Raw genomic sequence first — 22978 nt, 5'->3', positions numbered from 1 at the left:
CAAAAGAAAATATTATAACTTGAATTTCTTTTCTCTCCCTCAAAAAATCAGATAATATTTTTTACGAGAATTGTAGAAATCTATCTATATCTTATATATTATATTATATTATAACATAATCTATATCTATCTATATCTATATATAAGGAAAAAGGGGTTTCTAACCCTTAAGTCTCGTGGGAGCTTTAATATCCTAATCTTAATTTTTAAAATTTTTAATTTAAAAAAAAAACTCAACATTTATTGATTTGGTCAAAATCTCCTAATTAGCATTTATTAATTTTTTCCAATTTATATACCTTTCCACATACCTGCATTATTGATTTGGTTAAAATTTTCTGATCAGCATTTATTACCTTTTTCCAATCCACATGTCTTTTGAGAGCTTTGGTCAAAATCCCTTCATACAAATAATTATAGATACAACCCGTGCATAGTTATTTTAGCACCCTTTTCAACTTCTCTCATACACTATGGTTAGTGATAAGATTGTTAGATTATTTTTATAAAAAATCTAAAAAAAAGAATTTGTATATTAAAAAAATTAAAACAAATATAAATATGTATAATTATCTTGTGCATAGCACGGGTGATAGACTAGTATTATATAAGGAAAATGAGATTTTTAACTCATAAGCTTTGTGAGAGCTCTAATACCTCAATCTTAATTTCCTAATTTTTTGTTTTTTTTTTAAATTTTTTTTAGCATTTATTGATTTTCCCAAGTCTTTTTGACTTCTCTCATATACATCATTTTCAACTTCTCCCATACCTATTTAATTATTTTGAAAATAATAATTATCACCCATTTTCAACTTCTCCCACACCTATTTAATTATTTTGAAAATAATAATTATCCCCCCGTTTTAACTTCTCACACACCTATTTAATTATTTTGAAAATAATAATCATCCCTTAATTTATGGATTTTAAATGGAAAGATAAAAAAAATATTTCATAATCTCTGCATTGAAATTTCTCTCATCGATTTCCAAAAGAAAATATTATAACTTGAATTTCTTTTCTCTCCCTCAAAAAATCAGATAATATTTTTCATGAGAATTGTAGAAATTTATCTATATCTTATATATTATATTATTACATAACCCAAAAACTAAAAATAAATATCAGATATACAAATAGATAAAATTAATAAATATGATTTTTATTTATTCAGTTGAAATCTTTCTTTTGCCTCTCAATATCCTATTTTAAATTTTAAAAATCTTTAAAATCTATCTAAACAAATCTAATTTGAAAATATCTCACACTATCATACTTTAAATGAATAAAACTCACATCATAACTTACCTAAATAATTATAATTAAAAATAAATAGAAACTATAGATAAATTAAATTAAAAAAATAGAAATCCACAACTCCATCTTAAATAAATTGAAAAAAAATAGAAACCACACAAAAATAAATAAGATAAGAATTTAGATATAGATCTCAAAAAGATATGACAATATCAAAATTTGAATTATAATTTAATAATATAATTATCTATTTTTTTTATATATATCTATCAAAATTCTAAATCACTTCATGAGACAAATTAATCAATTTTTAAGTCTTATTTAAAGAATAATTTGATTAGTCATCCCAACTCCTAGACTTCGCAGGCACTGACGGAGGAGCTGACGGATTAGGTGTGGTGAAGACTAAGTTGTAGGGGGGAATATTATATCACTTCATAAATTTTTTTGTTCTGTAATTTTACTTTTTTTCCTGTGTGATTCTCTTTCTCTGTTGTTGGTTTGGTTTTGGTTTCAGTTTCGATTTTAGTGAGATTTATGAGAAGAAAATTAATCAAATTATACATTTCAACTAATTACATACTCAAACTTTCACTATTTCAAGATGTTATTTCACTATAATTCTAATTAAGAAAATCTTCAACCATTAATATTTTTTTTATCGAATTATAATTTGATAAAAATTTAAAAAGATGAAGCGTTATTTTTTTCATCAAAATTGATGAAAAGAAAAAAAAAATTGGGATAAGAATGAAAATTCTTTTAAAAATTGATAATAATTTAATGAAAAAGTTAATGTAATTCATAGCAAAATTTAAAATCAAATTAGATTAAAAAAAATTAAAAGAAAATGATGAAAGGTTGGAAATATTCTAAAACTTTTTTATTTTTAAAGACTAGAAATTCGTGTGTTATATTCATATTGTATTTTTAGTTATAAAATTAAAATCAAAAGAAATGTAACTTAAATTATTGGATTAATAACAGAAACATCATATCAATTATTGTTAAATATCACTTCACTTCACATTTAATAATAAAATTGTATATTTGTCTTTATTATAATTTTTAAATTTATCTATTTTCATAATAAAAAGAGGTATATCATAACTCATATAACCTCATTTAATTAGGCTTAACTTTTTTTTTTAATTACAAATTATCAAAATTGCACTAAATAGATTTACAACAATGATTGAGACCCCATTTTTTGGAGACCCGCATAAGCCCATTTGAATCTCAATTATTGATGGTGTAGACCTTACGCATACATGAGTAGGTTTTACACATACATGAGTGGGTCTTATACATACATGAGTGGGTGAAATCCAAAGGGGTTGTGGGGGTCCCAAGCATTTTTTATAGACATATATATATTTTTATTTTTTTTAAAGTACAAATTAAAAAAGTTATAGATATAAAAATTAACTTATAAATTTTATATATTCCACCAGATAAAATATTAAATTACTTCAACATATTTATAATGATTTGTTTTTTAATTTATAAAGTTCCGTGCATAGCACGAGTTACCACTAGTTATATAGTATAAAAAAGTCAGGTATTGAAATTTGCCTAAAATACGAATTACTTTCAGTAACTTTAAAAATTATAAATACTCTATTGTTAGAATTTTTTATTTAATAGAATTAGTAAAAAAAATTACAATTACTCTCTTATATACAACAACAAATTATTAAAATTGTTAATTAAAATATGTGATATCATCAAAAATTATTAATTGATTAAATAATTTATTAATAAAATAAATAATTTATTATGTAATTAAAATATAAAGAGAGGCGATTTAATTTTTAAAACTATACGAGATATATTTTAAGCAAATATCGATATATATTTATAATTTATCTTTATAACAAATAAAAAAAAAATTATATAATTTATCGCATATTTAAATATCAAGTGTATGTATGACCACTGCAGTGGCGTAGGGTTGAATGATCTCATAATCGGTGATCGGATTAATGTCCCTAGCCAGGAGGGGAGCATTGTTTTGGGTATTGTTTATTTCTTTATTTTTTTATTTAGGTTTATTTGGGATGGTAATATATTTTGTAAATTAAAAATATTAGAGATCTCAAAAATTTTACTAAATATTTTACATGGGTGTGGGATTTATATGAGACTCACATTGTGTGGTACACCTATATAAGACATTTGACCAAATTTTTAGTAAAATATTTAGAGTTTCTAGCATTACTCTTTATAAATTTTTATGATAAGATATGTAAAATAATAAAGAGATGATGCAATTCAAATAAGTAAATGTAACTTTAATAAGATGTAAAGATAAGAGGATGTGTTAAAGCAACACATGTCAAACAACTTCTTATGAAAAAATATATTGCCCCGTTTGTTAGAACTGTGAAAAAGTGATTATAGATTATACCTTAACAGATTATGACTTATATCTATGAATATAAGCTGTTAACCTGTTTGGTGCAGCTGTGAGATTATGATTTAAGCAGCAGAGTAATATTTGGTTAATAAGTTGTAAAATAATTTTTTACTGTATAATTGTCCTATTTACCCTTATATGATATAAAAATTATTATTTTGTCATTTTTTTTAGTTTTAATTTTAAAAAAATATTTCATTAATAAAAGTTAATATAATTAGTATTGATTAGTATCAATTAATATAAAAGGTGATACATTTGCTAAAATGTAATGGAAGTATTATTGTCACAATTATTTTCTATTATAAATTAATTAGTATCAATTAATTGTTTAATTAGTATCAATTAATACTAAAATTATTAATTAGTATGGCATGTACTAAATAAGCCAAAAAGTCAAAAAGTCACTATCTTATTTAAGTCACATCATCTTATTTAAATCACATCACCTCTCTAACACATCACATCAAACCCAACCCAAACCCAACCCAAACCCATCAATAAGTCAAAAAGTGCACTTTTTTAGGACATCCCAAACCAACCCTTAAGTCTCAATTAATACTAAAATTATTAATTAGTATATATTAATAATTAACAAAAATGCTAGAGGCCCCAAAAATTTTACAAAAAGTTTTACCAAATGTCTCACATGGGTGTGGGACCCACATGGGACCCACATTGTGTGGGTCCCACACTCATGTGAGATATTTGGTAAAACTTTTGGTAGAATGTTTGGGGTCTCTAGCATTACTCTAATATTAATATTTAATTTTTATTAGTATCAATTAATATTAATAATCAACAATTGTTATTAATTAGTATTAATTAATAATTAATTCATTACAAAAGTATACAATATTAATTTATTAATAATTAATACCAATTAATATTTATTTTTTTAATTAATATTGATTTTTTTTTATTTTTCTTCAGAAATATACAATTTTTTATTTTTTAATTAATATAAAAATGTACAATATGAATTTATTAATAATTAATACCAATTAATATTTATTTTTCAATTAATATTGATTTTTTTATTTTTCTTCAGAAATATACAATTTTTATTTTTTTAATTAATATTAATTAATATTAATATTTGGGTATTGACAAGGGCATTTAAGTAATTTTAGGCCCCCGCACCAGCTGTGTACTGAAGTAAAAAATTTAAGCACCCCCTGACCATCTTTTGAGATAAGCTGAGAAATAGCTTGATTTAAGTTATAAGTTGATTAATTTAAACTGCACCAAATATAATATTTTAACTTAAATTAAGCTAAAAGTTCAAATAAACAGCTTATAAGCTCTATTAGAGTCCAGATTCCCTCCTTGAGCCCCTCCTTCATTCCCTCCTTGCAGGGGCCTTCGGGTCCACTTTGAGGCCCAGTTTTGACAATCCGAACCGTTCATATTTTTAGATTTATTCAGTATATTATACCTGTAAAAAATCAAGTTGATCGGATATCAGAAAGTATGCGTTCAGAAAATTGGGACTACAAACTATTTTTTAATAAACAGTTTTTCGAACACATACTTTATGATATTCGATCAACTTGATTTTTTACAGGTATGATATACTGAATAAATCTAAAAATATGAACGGTTCGGATTATCAAAATTAGGCCTCAAAGTGGACCCGAAGGCCCTGCAAGGAGGGAATGAAGGACCGAAATGACGGGGAGGATCCCAATTCGCTCTATTAAACATGGCTATAGAATTAAAGGGTTCGTTTGGTTTGAATTTCGGAAAAAATTTTGAGAAATTTTCTCTACAAATAAGTTTTTAAAAGTAATGAAACTAAACAAATTTTCTCAAAAAAATTTCTCAAAACTTGTAAACCAAACAAGTTTTCCAAACAAATCTGTCTCTCACACACATCAAATCAATCACTTTTTTCAAAACTCTCTCTCAAAATAATTTTTCAAAACATCTTTTGAAAAAAACCAAACCAAACAACTTTTCGTACTTTTTATCTCTAAAACACATCTCTCAAACACAAACCAAACATACCCAAAGATTGTGTAATAGATATATAAGTTAATAAATAAGAATTGTACCAAAAATTGGGGCTGCAAGTAGCAAAAACATACCTGAACAAAGTCAGTCGGTTCACAACCCCAAGACAAAACAACCAAACAAAGCATTAAAAAGTGGCAGTGAAGCCCTAAACGGCGAAGAAGTCTGTTCGGCAACGCAAGTTACGCAACCAACTTTCACAGTGAAATTGGTGTGACTTCTCTCTTTCTCTCTCTTCTGGGCTTCACTTCAATCATGGCTGAACAAAGTGCCGAGTCGCTAGAGCCCCAACTCGAAGCGCATCAACCTCCAGCTCCCTCCAACAGTAGTAAGCCCTCATCTCTATATTCTGTTTCTACTAATCGATTTGTTTGATTGCTGAGAAAATACCAGATAAGAAAATGAAAGAAATTCATGGATCTAATGTCGTAAGTTATTTTCTTGGTGCCGAAACTAGCCGGACTAGTATTTTCTGTGTTGATGGAGTTTTGATTTTAGTACATTGTTTGTCTTTTAAATGTTTTATTTAGGATTTTTTGTTGGTTTGCTATGGTTTTGTTTATTTGTTTCTCGTTTTTGTTTGTGAAAATGGTGTTGGTATTGACTATGCTAGGGTTTATAATTTGATCGTCGTTTTGTAATGGCAGAGGTAGCTCAATATTATTTGAGGGTCAAAGCGAAAAATTTGAGGCCCTTTATAAGCAATAAGTTTTTAAATTGTGATTCTTATTTAAAATTAATTTCTCTAATTTTAGACGCAAAATTACTAATTTAGTTTTATATTCACGTTGTGGTAACATATCATTTTTAGTTGAAATTATAGCTCACCTGTTTAATCTTTTTTTTGTTTTTGTTGTTGTTGTTGTGACATAAGAATTTGTAAACAATGTATGCATTTGGGAAATTATATAACTTTTTGCCTAACACTGTGTTTGGGAACGTAGGAGAGAAAAGAAAAGAAATGATTACTTAAGTAATAAAAGAAAAGAAAAGAAAAGAAATGATTGTGATTTCTCTCATTTTTGTTTGTATAAGGAAGATATAAAAGGAAAGAAATGATTATGATTTCTCTCATTCTTATTTGGTTAGATTTCATTAAGAGAAAAGAAAAGAAATTATTTTATGTAATATTACCAAAATAACCTTTTTATATTTTCAATCATTTTATTTCTTTTATTTTTATAGGGACAAAATTGGTATTATGAAAATAGTGGTTTCTTTTCTCTCCCAATCTCTCCACTTTTGGGAAGATTGAAAATGAGGCTTATAAGAGAAATGAGTTTCTCTCAATTTCTCTCAATTTCTTTCCATTTCTCTCCACTAAAGTTATCCAAACAGCTAAGAGAAATGCATATCTTTCCATTTCTTTTCTTTTCTCTCCAAATCACTCAATCCAAACATAGCGTAAAGCTCAGTTTGTTTAGAATGAAATAGATAGAAAGTGAACGAAAGAGAAAAAAATTAGGTTGTGTTTGGTTATGTTTGCCAAACACATTTCCACCCACTTTCATGAGTGTGGTGTTTGTTTTGAGTTTTCAAATTATAATTTCACACCCACTTTTGAAAATTCTTTTTCAGGTGGGAAAATTTGGTTAATTCGGTTGTCCTCCCGGACATCCCTCCGGATGTCCGGCCAGTTGACCGGAACAGTGTTCGGTTTTAATTTTTTTTTTTTGACACATGTTATTTTTATATTGTAAATAAAAAATATTTTCGGAACTTTTTTTGATTTTTATGAGTTTTGAATAGAATTTTAACTTGTGTGTTTGGTTATAAGTTGTAAGTTTTTGAATCAAATAACTTTTCTAATTTCAAAAACTCAAAACTCCCTTCAAAATTCAATTCAAAACTCTTTTCAAAACTCATAACGAAACAAATTTTTTACACTTAAATCATAATTCCCAAACTTATAAATTCAAAATACAACTCTATTATCAAATCATATTTAGAAAACTCCACTAAACGCTACCTTAACTTTTATGAGTTTGTTTAACTTGAAAGTGGTGGAAAGTATGAGAAAACTAATTTTCTTGTACAACCCCTATCAACATTGTAACTATTTTTTTTTTTATTTCTTACAAGAAAACACAAGAAAACACAAGAAAAATTGAATGTGTGAATTATCTATAACTAAATTTTTAAATTTTTCTATCTTTTTCTTATAGATTTTTTATCTTAATCAAATACGTGCAAGAAAATATATTTTCTTTTCTATTTTTTTTCTTTTATTTCATTTTCTTTTACTTTCACTTTCTACCAAATTTTCTTTCTAATCAAACGGAACCTTATTGTTTTTATGGAGAAAGTGGTATGTTTTGATTTCTATGAAGTATAAAATGTAGGGCCTTCCTCTATGCAGGGCCTTGGGCAAGAACCTAACTTGCCTAGTGGTTGAACCACTCCTCTTAAAGGAAAAGATTCAATAAAATTAGGGGAAAATTACATCCTTAGTCATCGTAGTTTACCTCGTGTCAATTTGGCCATTGTAGTTCTAAATTCTAATTGCATCAATTTCACCCTTGATTTTTTCACATTGTGACAATCTTTAGAAATTGAACTGAAATCAAGGGGTAAAATAGTTCATTCACTCTCCTCAAAGTTTTGAGGGGTTGACATTCAATTCAAAATAATCAATTCCCTTTTAAATGGACCATTTTGTTCTTAATTTATGTCCAATTTCTTACCAAATGTTATCAATTGGACTAAATTGACACAATATGAAAGATTAAGTGACAAAGTTGATACAATCAAAACTACAAGGATTAATTTGAAACAAAAGGCAAATTACAAGGATCATGGGTATAAATTATCCAATAAATTATGTAGCTTTTTGAAATAGATCCTACAGAATTTGCATTTAGAACCTTAATTATTTGTAGATTGCTCACCCGTCTATAGTTTTTAGTTCTTTTGTGTATTGTACTATGGTTTTCATACTATGTGCCAACTTTGAACCTTCCATTTATTTTTAAATTGAATTTTGTGCAATTAGTTGTGCATAAAAACTAGGGCTGTGCACAGAACAGATCACCCGATGGACTTGACCAAACCTGACCCACTAAACACTGCAATGGACGGTTTCACACTTTGCAGCGGTCGGCTGCAGGACCAAAGAATTAAATAATTCGAGTTATCGGTCGGATTTCGGGTTGATTGTGCACTAAATTGCAATACCCGAACCAACTACATGTTATGATAAATTAATCTATTTTACGACGTGGTATGTTTCCTGGGGAATATCATATTACACCTTTTATCTTTCCAACCCATTTTGGTCAAACTCTCTCTCTCCGATTTTGTTTTTTCTCAAACCCTAGCCCAGTAGGCACTGTTTTTGGTCTTAAGTTCATTTTTACACTTTACAATCTTTATAATTTATTATCAGCCACAGCCCATTCTTTTGCAAATTGAAATTCAAAAAAAGAAAAAATGACCAATAAGTACTATTTTGCTCTTAAGATTACTATTGAGTCCTAACAAATTTCAATATGGACAACTAAGTCCTATTTGTGATAAAAGGTTCCCAAAAGATTTATTACTCTATAATATTGTATCTTATCCCAATTTTATCCTTTTTATTTAATATGAACAACAATTTTATAAATAATTTTAACTTAATTTAGCAAAAATCATAAACAACAGTTGGATCGAAACAAGTATAGTATAAAATATTATTCCAAATTATGATTTTTTTAAGTGTAAAAAATCTAAAAGGCTAAATTACAAAGAGCTATGAAAAATAGTACTATGAAAATTTTATATATTTCTCAATGCATGAGATAGTTGATGAATCTTATACTTATGCTTTTGTTTATGAAAATTCATTTAATTTGAACAATTAAAAATAATTTAATTATAAAATTTAAATAAATTAAAATTATTTATGATTTTTTTGGTTCATATTTTAATGAGAAAGATAAAATGAAAATAAAATATACTATTATGAACAATTGAATTTTTTTATAACAATGTATAAAATTAAAAAAATTATGACTTATTTGTTAATATTGAAATTTGATATAACTCAATAGTAATTTTCAAAACGATATAAAATTTATTGATAATTTTTTCATTGTGGTTTATAATTTCTTTTAATACAATATCATAATTTTTTCAATTAAAAAATATTATTTTACTTAAATTAAAAATATTTATGAAATTCTTGTTCATATTAAATGGGGGTAAAATTGAGATAACATCCACTATTATGGAACAATAAGGCCAAGTTTGGCATCCTCAAAAAAATCCAAAAAGTCAAAAAGTCACTATCCTATTTAAGTTACATCATCTTATTTAAGTCACATCATCTTATTTAAGTCACATCACCTCTCTATCACATCATTTCAAACCCAACCCATATTTCATAAAAAGTCAAAAAAGTGCACTTATTTAGGACACCCCAAACAACCCCTAAATATTTTGAAAATATGTTATGAAAAATAAGACTTAGTTGTCCATATTGACACCTGATAGGATAGGACTCAATAGTAATCTTACGACCAAAATAGGACTTATTGATTATTTTCACTTCAAAAAAATAGCAAAGCACTTTGCTGCCGGAGATTGCTTAGATCTTCTTCATCCAGTAAGTACCTCTGATATTTGAGGCTTTAAGCGACCCTTGACCATGATCTTCTTAAAGTCCAACAAAATCCCTAAATGTAATATTAGATTATGAGATCTTGTTTCAAATTTTTTGATTTTCTTTTATTTGTGTTTACCAAATTAATAGATCTATGCTGAAGGAAAGTGATAAATTTGTTTCAAATTTTTTTTGTTTTTTTCCATTCTTGTTTACCAAATTGGTAGATCTATGAGATTCTTAGTTGCATTTGAGTTAAGGTCCAACCCGATACTCGAACCTATACTGACTGTGAAACCGAATAGCATAAGCAGACGGTTTCAAAAGGGGTTTATGTTGAAACCGGTTGACATTTTCTCCATCCGAATGTTGCCAGCCAGTTGACGGTTCAGGGGTAAACCCGACCTGACCCAAGCAAACCGTGTGCAGCCCTAAGCAAACGGTTCTGGGTTACTTAGCTGGACTTCCTTAGAGCTGTTGTGTGAATGACAAAAAATTTTCCACATGGTTGCTCATCGTTGTACTTGAAAGGTTCTAATTTCTTGATCATGCACTTTTTGAGATTAGTTTACAGATGACAATACTTGAAAATAAATTATTCATTGGGAGCTTGAAGTGCATTTTGTGATAATATATTTTCCTTAATATTGCTAGATCTTCCGGAACTTTTAATGTACAAGAACCGTTTGCAAGAGTACACTCAAAAATCATCCATACCACTCCCAGTTTATCAAACAATTAATGAAGGAGTTCAACATGAGCCGAGGTTTAGGTCCACTGTCTGGGTGGATGGAGCATCATATACATCTCATCATGTATTTTTACATCGAAAGGCTGCAGAGCAAGATGTTGCCAGGGTGGCTTTGGATGGTATAACACAGAAGATAAAAGAGGAAGGATCTCCACTTATTCGTGAGGTTTGTGGCATGCATGATTTCAATTTTCAACTTACTAAGTTAGGTTTTATTTTAATATTACTGCTTAGTGAAAGGAAGTGTTGTGTTACACAATGGTTCATTCTCTTTTCAACTCACTAGTTCAAGTTTTGCTTTGTTATTTTAAAAGGATTAATTGGCTTGGTAGCTTGAGGCTTTCATGTCTTTAGAAAATGTTCTCTTTTATGGTTTTTACCTATAAGTTCTTGCCACTCAAATTTTGAATTTTGGCTTCGTTTTGATTTAGTTTTAGTTATTACCTAATTGGATTTTTTTTTAATACATTTCTTCTCTATCCCACTGAACAAGGTCTCAAAAGAATTGTGAATTATGAAATCTAGGTTCTGCCCAACCTATCACATTCTGGTTGGATAATATAGTCATCGCTGGAAGAAAATAAGAGGTCCTAGGACCCTAGGTTAATTTATGGGACCTAGTATGTCTATTTATTATTTGTTTATTCTCATGTCATCGTCTTTGATAGTCACATTATTGGAACCTTATCATTTATCTTGTTTTGATTGTTCTTTTTACATCTGATAATTCGATGAGAAATGGCTGAATCACTTTCTACATGCATATCCTCAAGTGCTAGGTTCAACTACTTGTAGGCAGAACATAGCCTTTTCGAGTGGTTTTCTTGTTTGACTTCTGATCGAAATATATTTCATAATGAGCCCTATAGAACCAAGTCATTGTTCAATTAAATTGTTGAACCTGTATGTCAATGTTTGTTGCAAGGCAAAGCATGATCCAGGATGAGTGTGATTAAAATTCTTACTAGCTCGACCAAATCTGATGTAGAGCAGCATTTATGGGCTATTGCAGTTGATTTTTGTGGCTGAATGGTTAGTAAATACAAGTTTTCTAAGGGCTGCAACATGATATTAAAGTGGTAAGGGTTTGGGAGTAATTAAACCGGAAATAATGAAAGTGTAGGGGCTGTTCCGGGTGAGATAAACGGTACCCTGAATGGTATCAATTTAAGGAAAATGTTCTTGCTTTACAGATTTGCCACTGCCTGACAAGGCGTTAGCCTTGAAATGTGGAGTTCATTCACTCTTACTTCAGGGTGCTTTGAGATAAAAAGGTTTGTCTACTGTAAAAAGTTTCATAATTTACTCACCTTCCCTATCCAATCGTGTTGTTTCTCTATTCGCTTATTATTTATCGAAAAATTAGTTTCTTTATTCACCAAGTGGCATGGGACTTGGAGGGACATACCTATGTCCCCGTTTTTTTGTTATTTTGCTGCCAATATTGCCTTGAGAACATTATTACTTATTAAGAAAAAAAAGTCTTATCAAGTTTCCTACTAGTAAGATAGAATATTTGCAAATGTTGAGATAAGTGGCTGATTGTAGTCACCTTAGAATTTTGTTGCTAAATTCTGATGTTTACAATTATACTGGCTTCTGTTTGGTTCTATGATTGTAACAAAACTTCAATTATGGTCTGTATTGCTTCTTTATTTGGATTTGTTATATTTTTTACTTGTAATAGCTCTAGGAATGAATGGAACTTGAGATGTGTAATTTTCAATGTATTGATTGGTGCTCAAGGAAGGGTTGGTGTTGGTGCTATATTTTTCAGTGGAATCAATCAGATATTTTTCATTGACTGGGGCTATATTTTTCATTTTTATGACGTTCAAGTTTCTTCGTCTTTCTTTCTTCTTTTTTAGCCACTGTTTGAATCATTTTCCTCCTTTTCTGCCTTCTCTTGTCATTTGTCCAGGATACAGTCTTCTGCAAGTCTATCCTCAATGAATATGCAGTCAAGATGCATCTGGAGAAACCCACTTATAACACAATTCGGTCAGAGGGGTTGCTTCCAGTTTTTGTATCTTCCTTGGTGTTCGATGGTGTGACTTACACTGGCGAGGCAGGCAAAAACAAGAAAGAGGCTGAACAGTTGGCAGCACGGGCTGTTATCCTGTCAATTTTGGGTATCCCTTCTCTGTCTTTGTATACAAATCATTGCTCAGAATACATAGATATATGGATTGTCTATCTGTGAGCTTGTCTTTCTCTTCGTATATGTATTTTTGAGTGGTTATGTGGGCAGTATAGTGCATACTTCTGTGTACATATTAGCTTTATATATCAGTTATTTGTTTATTTGTTTTTTGGTTCACCTAATTGATTAACTTAAACAGAATCCTGATGTAGATTGAGTAACGACAGCAGCAACAGTGTGCTTTTTGGGGGCTGATTTTAATTGGGTTTTATGGCTGAAATTGTAATCAGCATATAGGGGTTTAAAGGGTTTAGGGTTTAGGGCAATAAAGGGGTAAGAGTTTTGAGTACGAAAAGATGAGATTGTGGCACTATTTTTGGGGGCTGTTAAGAGGCTGTGGACAGTGATTCGCGAACAGTATTTGGACTGTGAAAGAGCTGAAATTTAACAAAGAAAGGAAAAGAAGAAGATAGTTCTAGGAATCACTCCTAGAGGCTTGGGAATCACACCTAGGGTAGGGTTGCATCACACAAACCCAAAAGAGGTTTCAAAAGCTCTGAAAATTCTATAAAATATTAACTCTATTAAATTATAAGTATTACATGACTTTATATAGAATTAGAAGACTTTCTAAACCAACTAGAATAAAAAAAAGAAATTACTAAACTACTTTGACTTCCAAAATCAATTTAAGACTGAATAAGAAATATAAATAAAAACCAATTACACAAGACAACCCATGGGAGACCCCTATAGCCCATGTAAGCAAATATCAAAATTACCTAAATATCCCTGACCTAAAAATCTTAGAAAACATGAAAATAACCATACAATAAGATTCTAATAATACTAGAAATATAATTATATAAGAATCCTATCAATTTCTCTTTGAAATTATGCCAATATCCAAATATCACTGCTTCTTTGAATTTAGCATTCTTTGAGCTTTTTATATTATGCATCAAATCCATTATGAGATTTGAAGATTGCATAAAGAAGGTTTTTTTTTTTTTTTTTTTTTTTTTTGGGGGGGGGGGGGGGCGAGGTGTCATTTAAGTAGGTCATTTTTCACAATTGTAAGTAGATGACGCAATTGGTTTACTAATTTATGCTATATAATAACGGTGGTGCTACATGCACCAATTAGTGTAATAACTAGTGTATCAACATATGTTACGGCATTATTATTGACCCCTCATTATATAAATACCAAAATCTCTTAAATTATGCCACATCATCAATTGGTGCATATAACATTATTCATTTAATAAATGATCTATTATTTGAGAGCACCCTAGAGGTCCAATTACTTGTGATAAAATGACACTTCTTAGTGAAGAGCTGATGAATGATCCTAATAGAACTCTATTCTGGTTACCATGTTTTCTTCTTGATCCTTCTCACCATTTCCACTTCTCTACTTTTGTTCCTTTTTAGCAAGAGTGCTTACTATCGAGACAATTGATTTACTAAATTACAACAAACTGCTTGCTTCCATCTCCATGAATTTTAAAAAAAAGGAAAAAGAAAAAAGAAAGAAGTGGTTGAAACAATAAAATCAACTTTAGCTTTCAGCTTTTCCAAAGCTAAATCTCTTTTTAGAAAAGCTAATTATCCGTTAACTTGAGTGTTTGTTTAGGCTGTCTAAAAAGTTAATTTCTTGTCCACTTTTGCAAAAAAAAGCTGAAAAAAAGGGAATATATATTATATTTATTTACAGCATCTCCAAAATCAAATTTTAGACCCATAAAGTTTCGTTTTTTTTAATTTTTTGGGGGTTCCCCCTAAAATCTGAAGTGGAATCTATAAGCAACTTAAAAATCTACAACCAAGTGGCTATAGGCACCTGACTCGTCCACTTTTTTTTATTTATCTATTTTTTCTTTCCTTTTTAGCCCACTCCCTGCAAAGAATTTTTTGGGTATTTCATAGAGAGCCTTCACCTAGCCCCATTCCTGACTAAAGGAAGACCTTTTGTTATGTTGGAATGATCAATAAACAGTTTGAATGGTGAAGTGTGCTGGAAGAAGTTAGGAAGTTAGAGGTAGTGAGACACGTTGTAAGCGGCCATGAAACGCTTTGGACAGTTTCAAACAAATTATACCATTCTCTCTCTCTATATATATATCTATCTATATTATATGTATAATTAGTTATATACACATTATTCAACAAAGCGACAACATAAATGTGCCATGATGCTATCTTAATACTACTGTGGTAAGGAAGCCTTTGAAGATGTCAAAATAGTGCAATAACTCTTGCACAACATGTTTACTGAAAAATTTCTTGAGGAAAAAAGGAAGAGGGTTTAATTCTTAGAGAAGTGAATATTAATTCCCTCAACAGTGCCTCAATAGTGGGGGGAGGTAATGGTACAAGAAATCTTCTTTTTCTTTTATACTTTTTTTTTTCTTGCTTTTAAACTTTTCCAAGACACGGAAAAATATAATAAAGTTTAATGAACTTTTTAAGTGTTTTTTTTTCTCCCTTTTTTGTTGCATTGGGGATGATTTCCAGTAGGTGTTTACGGGAGTTTATGGGCCGGTGAGGGAGTCAAAGCGGGCTCTCTCTTGGGAAGAGTTACAGAGTATTGCTTTTCGGTGGTCGGCGCCATTTTGTGTAGGGGGTGACTTCAATGTGGTGCGTCGGCCGGAGGAGAAGGTGGGATTGGGTCCTTCAGTGGGATCAATGTTGGTTTTTCATCGTTGATTGATGACCTGGAGTTCATTGATTTGCTGATGCAAGGAGGTAGCTTCACTTCGCTTGGGGGCCGGGTGTTCTCTGGCCTTGATCGTTTTTTGATTTATGGGGATTGGGAGGAGCACTTCTCTCAGGTGGTTCAGCAAAGATTGAAGTGTCCTGTTTTAGATCATTGGCTTGTGTTGTTGGACAGTGGTGGGGTTCGGAGTGGACCAATGCCATTTCAGTTTGAAAATATGTGGTTGCAGTCAGAAGGTTTTGTGGATACAGTTTGGTCGTAGTGGGAAGGTTACTACATGATGGGAGATCCTAGTAGTAGGTTGGCTAAAAAATTAAAGCTTCTCAAGTTTGATTTACGAAGGTGGAACAAGGAGGTATTTGGTTGGTTGGAAACTTAGAAGACTATTTTGGCGGTGTTGTAGGGGTTGGATGAGAAGGAAGTTGAGGGTAGCTTGATTGAGGAGGATGTGGCGGCCCGGGAAGGGGCAAGAAAGGAGTATGGTCATGTTGTTCACGTGGAGGAGGTTAGTTATCGACAGAGATTCAGATGCTTGTGGTTGAAAGATGGGGATTGAAATGCAAAATTTTTTCACCGTATGGCGAACACTCATCGTTGGGTGAATCAGATTGGGAAGATGCGTGTTAATGGTGTGGTGTTATTGTTAGAAGAGGAGGTGAGGGATGGTATGGTGAGTTTTTATCAGCACCTATTTCGGGAGAATGAGGGACTTGCAGGCCGGGGTTGGATGGTGTTCAGTTTGATGCTATTTCAAAGGCAAATAGGCAGATGCTGGAAAGGCCATTTTTAGAGGAGGATGTTTTAGGGGCTTTGCAGAAAATGTCTGGGGACAAGGCACTAGTTCTTAATGGTTTTACTATGCTCTTCTTCCAATAGTGTTGGGGAGTGGTAAAGACAGATGTGTTGGCTATGTTTGCTCAGTTTTATCAGACATGGTAGTTTGAGAGGAGTCTTAATGCAACTTTCATAGCTTTAATTCCAAAGAATAGAGGGGCTGAGGACATTAGGGATTTTCGACCCATCAGCTTGTTAGGAAGTGTACAAGCTTTTGGCTAATAGATTGTGGGGGGTCTTTGAGGGGGTGGTGTTAGAGTCCCATAGTGGCTTTGCGGGTGGGCGTCAGAATTTGGATGTTGTGTTGGTAGTAAATGAGTGTGTTGACTCGTGGATTCGGCAGGGGCAAGCAGGCATTATTTGCAAGTTAAATATTGAAAAGGCATATGATAATGTGAACTGGAGGTTCTTGATGTATATGCTGGAGAGAATGGGATTTGGGGAGTTGTGGAGGAGGTGGATTCAGTTTTGTATATCTACTATTGGAATGGCTGTCCTAGTAAATGGGACGCCAGCAGGATTTTTCCCGACTTATAGTGGTTTGCGGCAGGGAGATCCTTTGTCTCCATTATTGTTTATTTTGATTATGCAGGCTTTAGGGTGTTTGCTATCCAATGCGGTTCAGAGGGGTTTGTTGACGGGTTTCGAGGTGGGCATGGATCAGAATACTAGCTTGGTGGTGTTTCATTTGTTTTATGCGAATGATGCTCTCATTTTTTGTGGAGCGGAGGATGGTTAGATTGGATATTTGAGGTGTGTTCTATTATGCTTTGAGGCCGTTTCGTTGCTTCGGGTAAATCTGGGAAAGTCCGAGATGATTCCGGTTGGTTCAGTGGCACGTATATCGATATTGGCTGTGATTTTGGGGTGCAAAGTGGCAGTATTACCTACAACTTATCTGGGGTTACCTTTGGGTGCTTCGTATAAGGCAAAAGGGGTGTGGGATGGGGTGGTGGGTAGGGTGCAGTGACGTTTGGCATGCTGGAAATGGCAATATCTATCTAAAGGGGGGCAAGTTACACTGATAAAGAGTGTCCTCTTGATCATTCCGACTTATTTCATGCTAGTTCATGTCATTCCTGTGTCTGTTGTAAAGCGGTTAGAGTATAGACGGATTTCTTATGGGGTGGAGGGTATGAGTCTTTTCATTACCATGTAGTAGCATGGGATCAGATTTGTTCTCCTAAGATGATTTTTTTTTTTTTTTTTTTTTTGGGGGGGGGGGGAGGGGGGGGTGTTTGGGATTCGGAGTTTGATTTCATTTAATTTGGCTCTTTTGGAGAAGTGGTTATGGCAGTTTGAGGTAGAGAGGGAGCGGTTGTGGAGGAAAGTTGGGGGAGAGGAGGGCTAAATGTGGTTTGGGATGGGGGGATTGGAGTAGTGGGGAGGTTAAACAGTCGCATGGGCAGAGTTTGTGGAAAGAAATTTGGTTGGGCCGGGACAATGTTATCAGAGGCTAGCCTAAGCGAGGCGAGGCGAGGCTTTAGCGCTTCATGCACACTGAGGCGAGGCGAAATGGTGAGGTGATGGAGAAGCAACTGAAGCGAGGCTTAGGCGATGAAGCGGGAGGCGAAACGAAGCGACGCTTCATCATATTTTTGCCTGATTTTAGTTTGAACCATCTGGGCCCTTCATCGACTTCGTTCGAATCATCTGGGCCCTTTATTGACAAAGTTAATTAGTAAATAAGAAGTCCAAACCCTAGATCGACTTCGTTCGTCGACATCTGGGTCTTCTGGGTCTTCTTCTTCCTTCTTCGGACGTCGTTCTGAGGTGAGTTCCTTCTTCTTCCTTTCTTCTTCTTCTTCTTCTTCTTCTTCCTTTCTCTTTTGTTCACTGACGGAACCCCCTCCCCCCCCCCCCTTCTTTCCCCCTGTTCTTCCCTTCGACTTCACATGTTCTTCTTTGTTCATTTTTTTCTTCGACTTGAAGAAGACAGTCGAACCCTGTGTTAAAATTAATTCAATTATTTTTTAAAATTAATTTTTAATTCGCAAAAATTAATTTTTAAAATTAATTCAATTATTTTATCTTTAATTTTTTTTCAATTAATTCAATTATTTTTTTTCTTCTGTGTTAAAATTTCAATTAATTCAATTAATTTCTTGGTTATTCAATTAATTTGTTTATTTTAATTCAATTAATTTAATTCAATTAATTTCCTAGTTATTTTAATTTCTTGGTTATTCAATTAATTATTTTAATTCAATTAATTTGTTTAATTCAATTAAATTGTTTATTTTAATTCAATTAATTTCCTGGTTATTCAATTAATTATTTTAATTCAAGTAATTCAATTAATTTCAACTATTTTAATTTCTTTATGTTCTTTAATGTTGTTAAAATATGTTCTTTAATTTCTTTATGCTGAAACATTGAATTGCTTGTTGGATAGTATTTGGAATGATAACTGCATGATGGTTCTTGAAAATATTTATATTTTTGTCTATACCATTTATTTAAAAAAAATATTCTTTCTGGTCGCCTTGATTCGATGAAGCCCTCGCCTCGCCTCGTCGCCTCGCGCTTAGGCGTTAGGAGACCTTGTCGCCTCGGTTCGCTTTTCGCCTTTAAAAATACTGGGCCGGGAGGAGTTTTGGAAGAGAGTTTGTTTTAGGGTAGGGATGGGGGATAGGGTTCGTTTTTGGAGGGACAAGTGGTGTGGAGAGATGGCATTGGAGGTGATGTTCCCGTTGATTTTCTATATTGTGATTGATCAGGAGGCAACGGTGGCTTCTTATGCTCAGGTGCAAGGCCATGGTGGTGTGGAATGTTAGGTTGCGTCGTGAAGTGCAGGATTGGGAGGTGGGCTAGTTGCTGGATTTGTTGGGCTTTTTGTACGGCCTTTGGTTTGGAGGGGTTGGGGAGGATTCTTTGAGATGGGATTGCCTGAAGTCCAAATGGGTATTTTCTGTGTCTTCTTTTTACCATATGCTTATGGGAAGGAATGGGATGTCGTTCCCATAGAAGAGTGTTTGGGTGGTGGGTTGTCCATCCAAAGTCGCTTTCTTTGTGTGGACAGCAACATTAAGGCTTATTTTGATGATTGATAATTTGATTCGTCGTGGGCATATTTTAGTGAACTGGTGTTGCATGTGTTGTGGGGATGCAGAGACGGTGGATCACTTGCTTATTTGTTGTCTGGTTGCTTTACACCTTTGGATGTTTATTGTTGCTATCTTCGGTTTGGCTTGGGTTCAACCATGGACAGTGAGGGTAGTGTTACAAAGTTGGGCAGGGAGAAGGGTTGCGAAGAGACATCAGAAGGTATGGAAGATGGCTGGCCATTGTCTGATGTGGCTAGTTTGGTTGGAGCACAATAGGCGAGTGTTTTGGGAGGAGATGCATTCAGTGTCATGGTTGGAGTGGTGTTTGTTCATTGTGCTGCATAGTTGGGTATCGTTGACAGTGGACCTGATGTTTTGACTTTTGTTGATTTTGTAGAGGATTTGATTCAGTAGCTGTTTTGTTTGCTCTGTGTCTTGCTGTTTAGTGCTGTCTTGGCTTATGTTTGCTGCTAGCTGTTAGGTTTGTTTTTGTATCCTTTGCATCGTCTTGATGCTTTTTCAATAAAGTTTGCTTATTTATCAAAAAATAAAATAAAATTTGGGGGAAACTGAATCTCATCTAATGGAGTTAATGGGGAGCTTCAGGAAACTGGCATAATTCTAATCTGTGAGAAGTACAAGGGTATGAGCAAGTGTTACTTCACTCATTGGTATATCAGCACTTGACTCCTTTTATGTTTGTGAGTGGATACATGGAAATTTGTTACTCCTGCATAGACATTTGACTGGTCCACTTGCTGCTGCTTTTTTTTCCCCTGCGTAGAATAGACTACATACATGATACATTTATTGGTATTTGCTTATATTTGTTAATTTTCTTTTATTTTCTTTTCTTTTGTTTTGGGTGAGAAGGGTGTGCATAACTAAACTGAAGTTTTTAGGGCATGATTGGAAAGTGTGTCACTTCCCTGGAGATAGGCCAACATATTCTCTTTTCATGTAAGTCGATATAGTCCAAGTTGTGTGATTGACTTGCTGACACTATTGTGCAGGTACTTCCGACTCAAGAACTGTCATCACTGAGATCATCAAGTCTAAAGTCAAGCTTTATGCTGCGTTGCATAAAGTTGACTCCACCCAGAGTGGCATTAATCCTGTGGCAGTGAGCACAGCAGGAACTAGTTTAGCCATTCCTGTGAATAAGGGGAAAGATATTGAAGTTTCTGGGTATATCAGTAACACGCCAAACACTGCAATTCCATACCCTTGGTCGGGCCAACTCAACATTATTCCGGCAACTCACCAGCCTTACATTCCAGCAACGCACCAGCCTTATGTGCCAACAGCTCACCAGCCTTTCCATGAATTCAAGAAACCTAAATTTGAACCATCATCTGAGGCAATTACAATTACACCTCCTATTGTTTTTGTGCCTCCAGCACTCGGACAACCCCTGGCTGTTGGTTCAAGTTCTACAAGAAAACGACGCAAGAAGAAGGCTAAAAAGAAATCTCGGGTTGATGCTCAGTGAGTAATGTACCTTATTGATCAAAACAATTTTTTTTTTTACCAATGTCATTATTTCGGTTTATGACCCTCTGGTATGATGTTCCAACTTACATTTGTGCTTTTGAGTTTCACTGTGTCATGTTTAGCAACTTCTGTGACCCCTGCTGCATCTTCTGTGCTCATTTCCATATGGTTTCATAATTGTGCTCTGTTTGTTTGGGCAAAACATTTTTTAGCATTTGGTATGATGGAAAATGTTTTCCATGACGGGAAACAAGCTTATTTGGGCGGAAAGTGTTTTTCATTTTTGAAAGAATAACATTTTCTGGACTAAAGACTTGCCAATGTCACCACACCACCACTAACACCATCCTACACCATACCACCCCACCCCCACACCTCCACCTCTGCCACTGCGACTGCCTCCACCACCTATTCCACCACCACTACCTCCGCCATCTCCACCAGCACTAGTACATTAGTTTTAAGGATGCAACCAAACATAGGAAAAATATTTTCAGTTGAAACAAATGGAGCATTAGTTTTTGCACTACTGTATGAGGTTGCTTTGATTTCTTGGTTATTTCTGGTCATTTCTTAAAAAAACTTTAATGAAGATTGTTTTTTTATTTTGCTTAATTGAGATCTGTTTATATATATGTATATATAATTTTGCTTTATTGAGTTTCATTCTTTCTGATTATGCAGGTTGCCTGTTGCTGTGGTGCCTTCAAGTCAAATTCCTTCTTATTCAGTTGCCCAATGAGTAGCTCAAATGTCTGTATTTTTTTGGTAGGCAAAACGAAACAATCTCATTTTTGTTTCTGGATGTCCAACGCTCTCCTAACAAAATGATGTTATGATCCAACAACATTCTCTATATTGCATTGTTGACTGTCCTGATTGAGTTTCCCCTAGTTTTCTACACACCACTAAGACATGAATGTATAAAATATATTCTCTTTCCTGGGTGCTTCGTGTAGTCTGGTCGAATTAATCGACACTCTTTCTGGAAAACTTTGCAGGTTTCATGTTGCTGTGCTGTTGCTTTTAATGAAGCCCATCCCTTGTTCAATATTCTAGTGAGAAGCTCATTCCATTTTTGTATTTACTTGTTGGGTATGTATCAAGCCTCCTTTCTCTTGTTGGATGTTGAACTTTTTTTTCCTGTAATATATCTGATATTTGGGACACATCTTACATTATCGATTAATGTGTTGTAGTTTTAGGCCATGTTTGTCGGGATTGGATTGGAGGAGGGGGGATACAAATCCCTGGATTGTCCCTGGACTAATAGTTCCTCTTAGTGTTTGGAAATACAAATCACTGGTCTGAATTAATGCTTGAACTACGGGACACTGTGGGATTGGATTGGAATCATTCGATAATCTAACAAAATTCTACAAAACTCCCCACAAATTCATGCAATTCTAATATTAATTTTTAGAACTGGATTTATAGCCTAGGACAGCCCCGGGATAGAATGTATTGATTGTTGCAGTATGTGTATGTATATATGTATGTAATTGATCAGAGATTAATTGTATGTAATCTGCTGGAGATTAATTGATTGCATTGTTGTATATATACATACATATTTTTATGACTTTGAAGGAGAGGAATGGAGGTAAAGAGAGTGGTTGGCGGCAAAGGTGAAGGAGAGAGATTGAAAGGAAAAAGAGAAATGAATCTCACCCCTCCCATGGTTTTTTGGGTTATTCCTAGTTCACTGAT

General features: G+C 32.9%; 1 protein-coding gene across 2 annotated transcripts; it reads left to right on the top strand.

Moving 5' to 3' along the window:
* The first annotated feature begins 5738 nt into the window (after nt 1-5738).
* On the top strand, nt 5739-22592 carry LOC114281184 (uncharacterized). Of its 2 annotated transcripts, XR_014343576.1 has the most exons (7): nt 5739-6023; nt 10932-11194; nt 12950-13160; nt 20788-21262; nt 21953-22036; nt 22270-22363; nt 22468-22592. XR_014343576.1 is itself a non-coding variant. In XM_082893591.1 (6 exons), the coding sequence occupies exons 1-5, from the start codon at nt 5951-5953 to the stop codon at nt 22008-22010; spliced, it is 1080 nt and encodes a 359-aa protein (XP_082749717.1). In that variant the 5' UTR covers nt 5739-5950; the 3' UTR covers nt 22011-22036; nt 22270-22592. The 2 variants fall into 2 exon arrangements, 1 of the variants encoding a protein (XP_082749717.1); XM_082893591.1 differs by having other exon boundaries at nt 22270-22592.
* Nucleotides 22593-22978: the final 386 nt, after the last annotated feature.

Source organism: Camellia sinensis, chromosome 1 (assembly GCF_055761805.1).
Source record: "Camellia sinensis isolate YWXY chromosome 1, ASM5576180v1, whole genome shotgun sequence".
NCBI lineage: Eukaryota > Viridiplantae > Streptophyta > Magnoliopsida > Ericales > Theaceae > Camellia > Camellia sinensis.
This window is presented reverse-complemented; position numbering and strand designations above follow the sequence as displayed.

Coding starts and splice junctions, on each gene's coding strand:
- LOC114281184 (XM_082893591.1), top strand. CDS start 5,951: ATGGCTGAACAAAGTGCCGAGTCGCTAGAGCCCCAACTCGAAGCGCAT. Junction 6,024..10,931: donor TCCAGCTCCCTCCAACAGTA/GTAAGCCCTCAT, acceptor TAATATTGCTAG/ATCTTCCGGAACTTTTAATG. Junction 21,263..21,952: donor AAATCTCGGGTTGATGCTCA/GTGAGTAATGTA, acceptor CTGATTATGCAG/GTTGCCTGTTGCTGTGGTGC.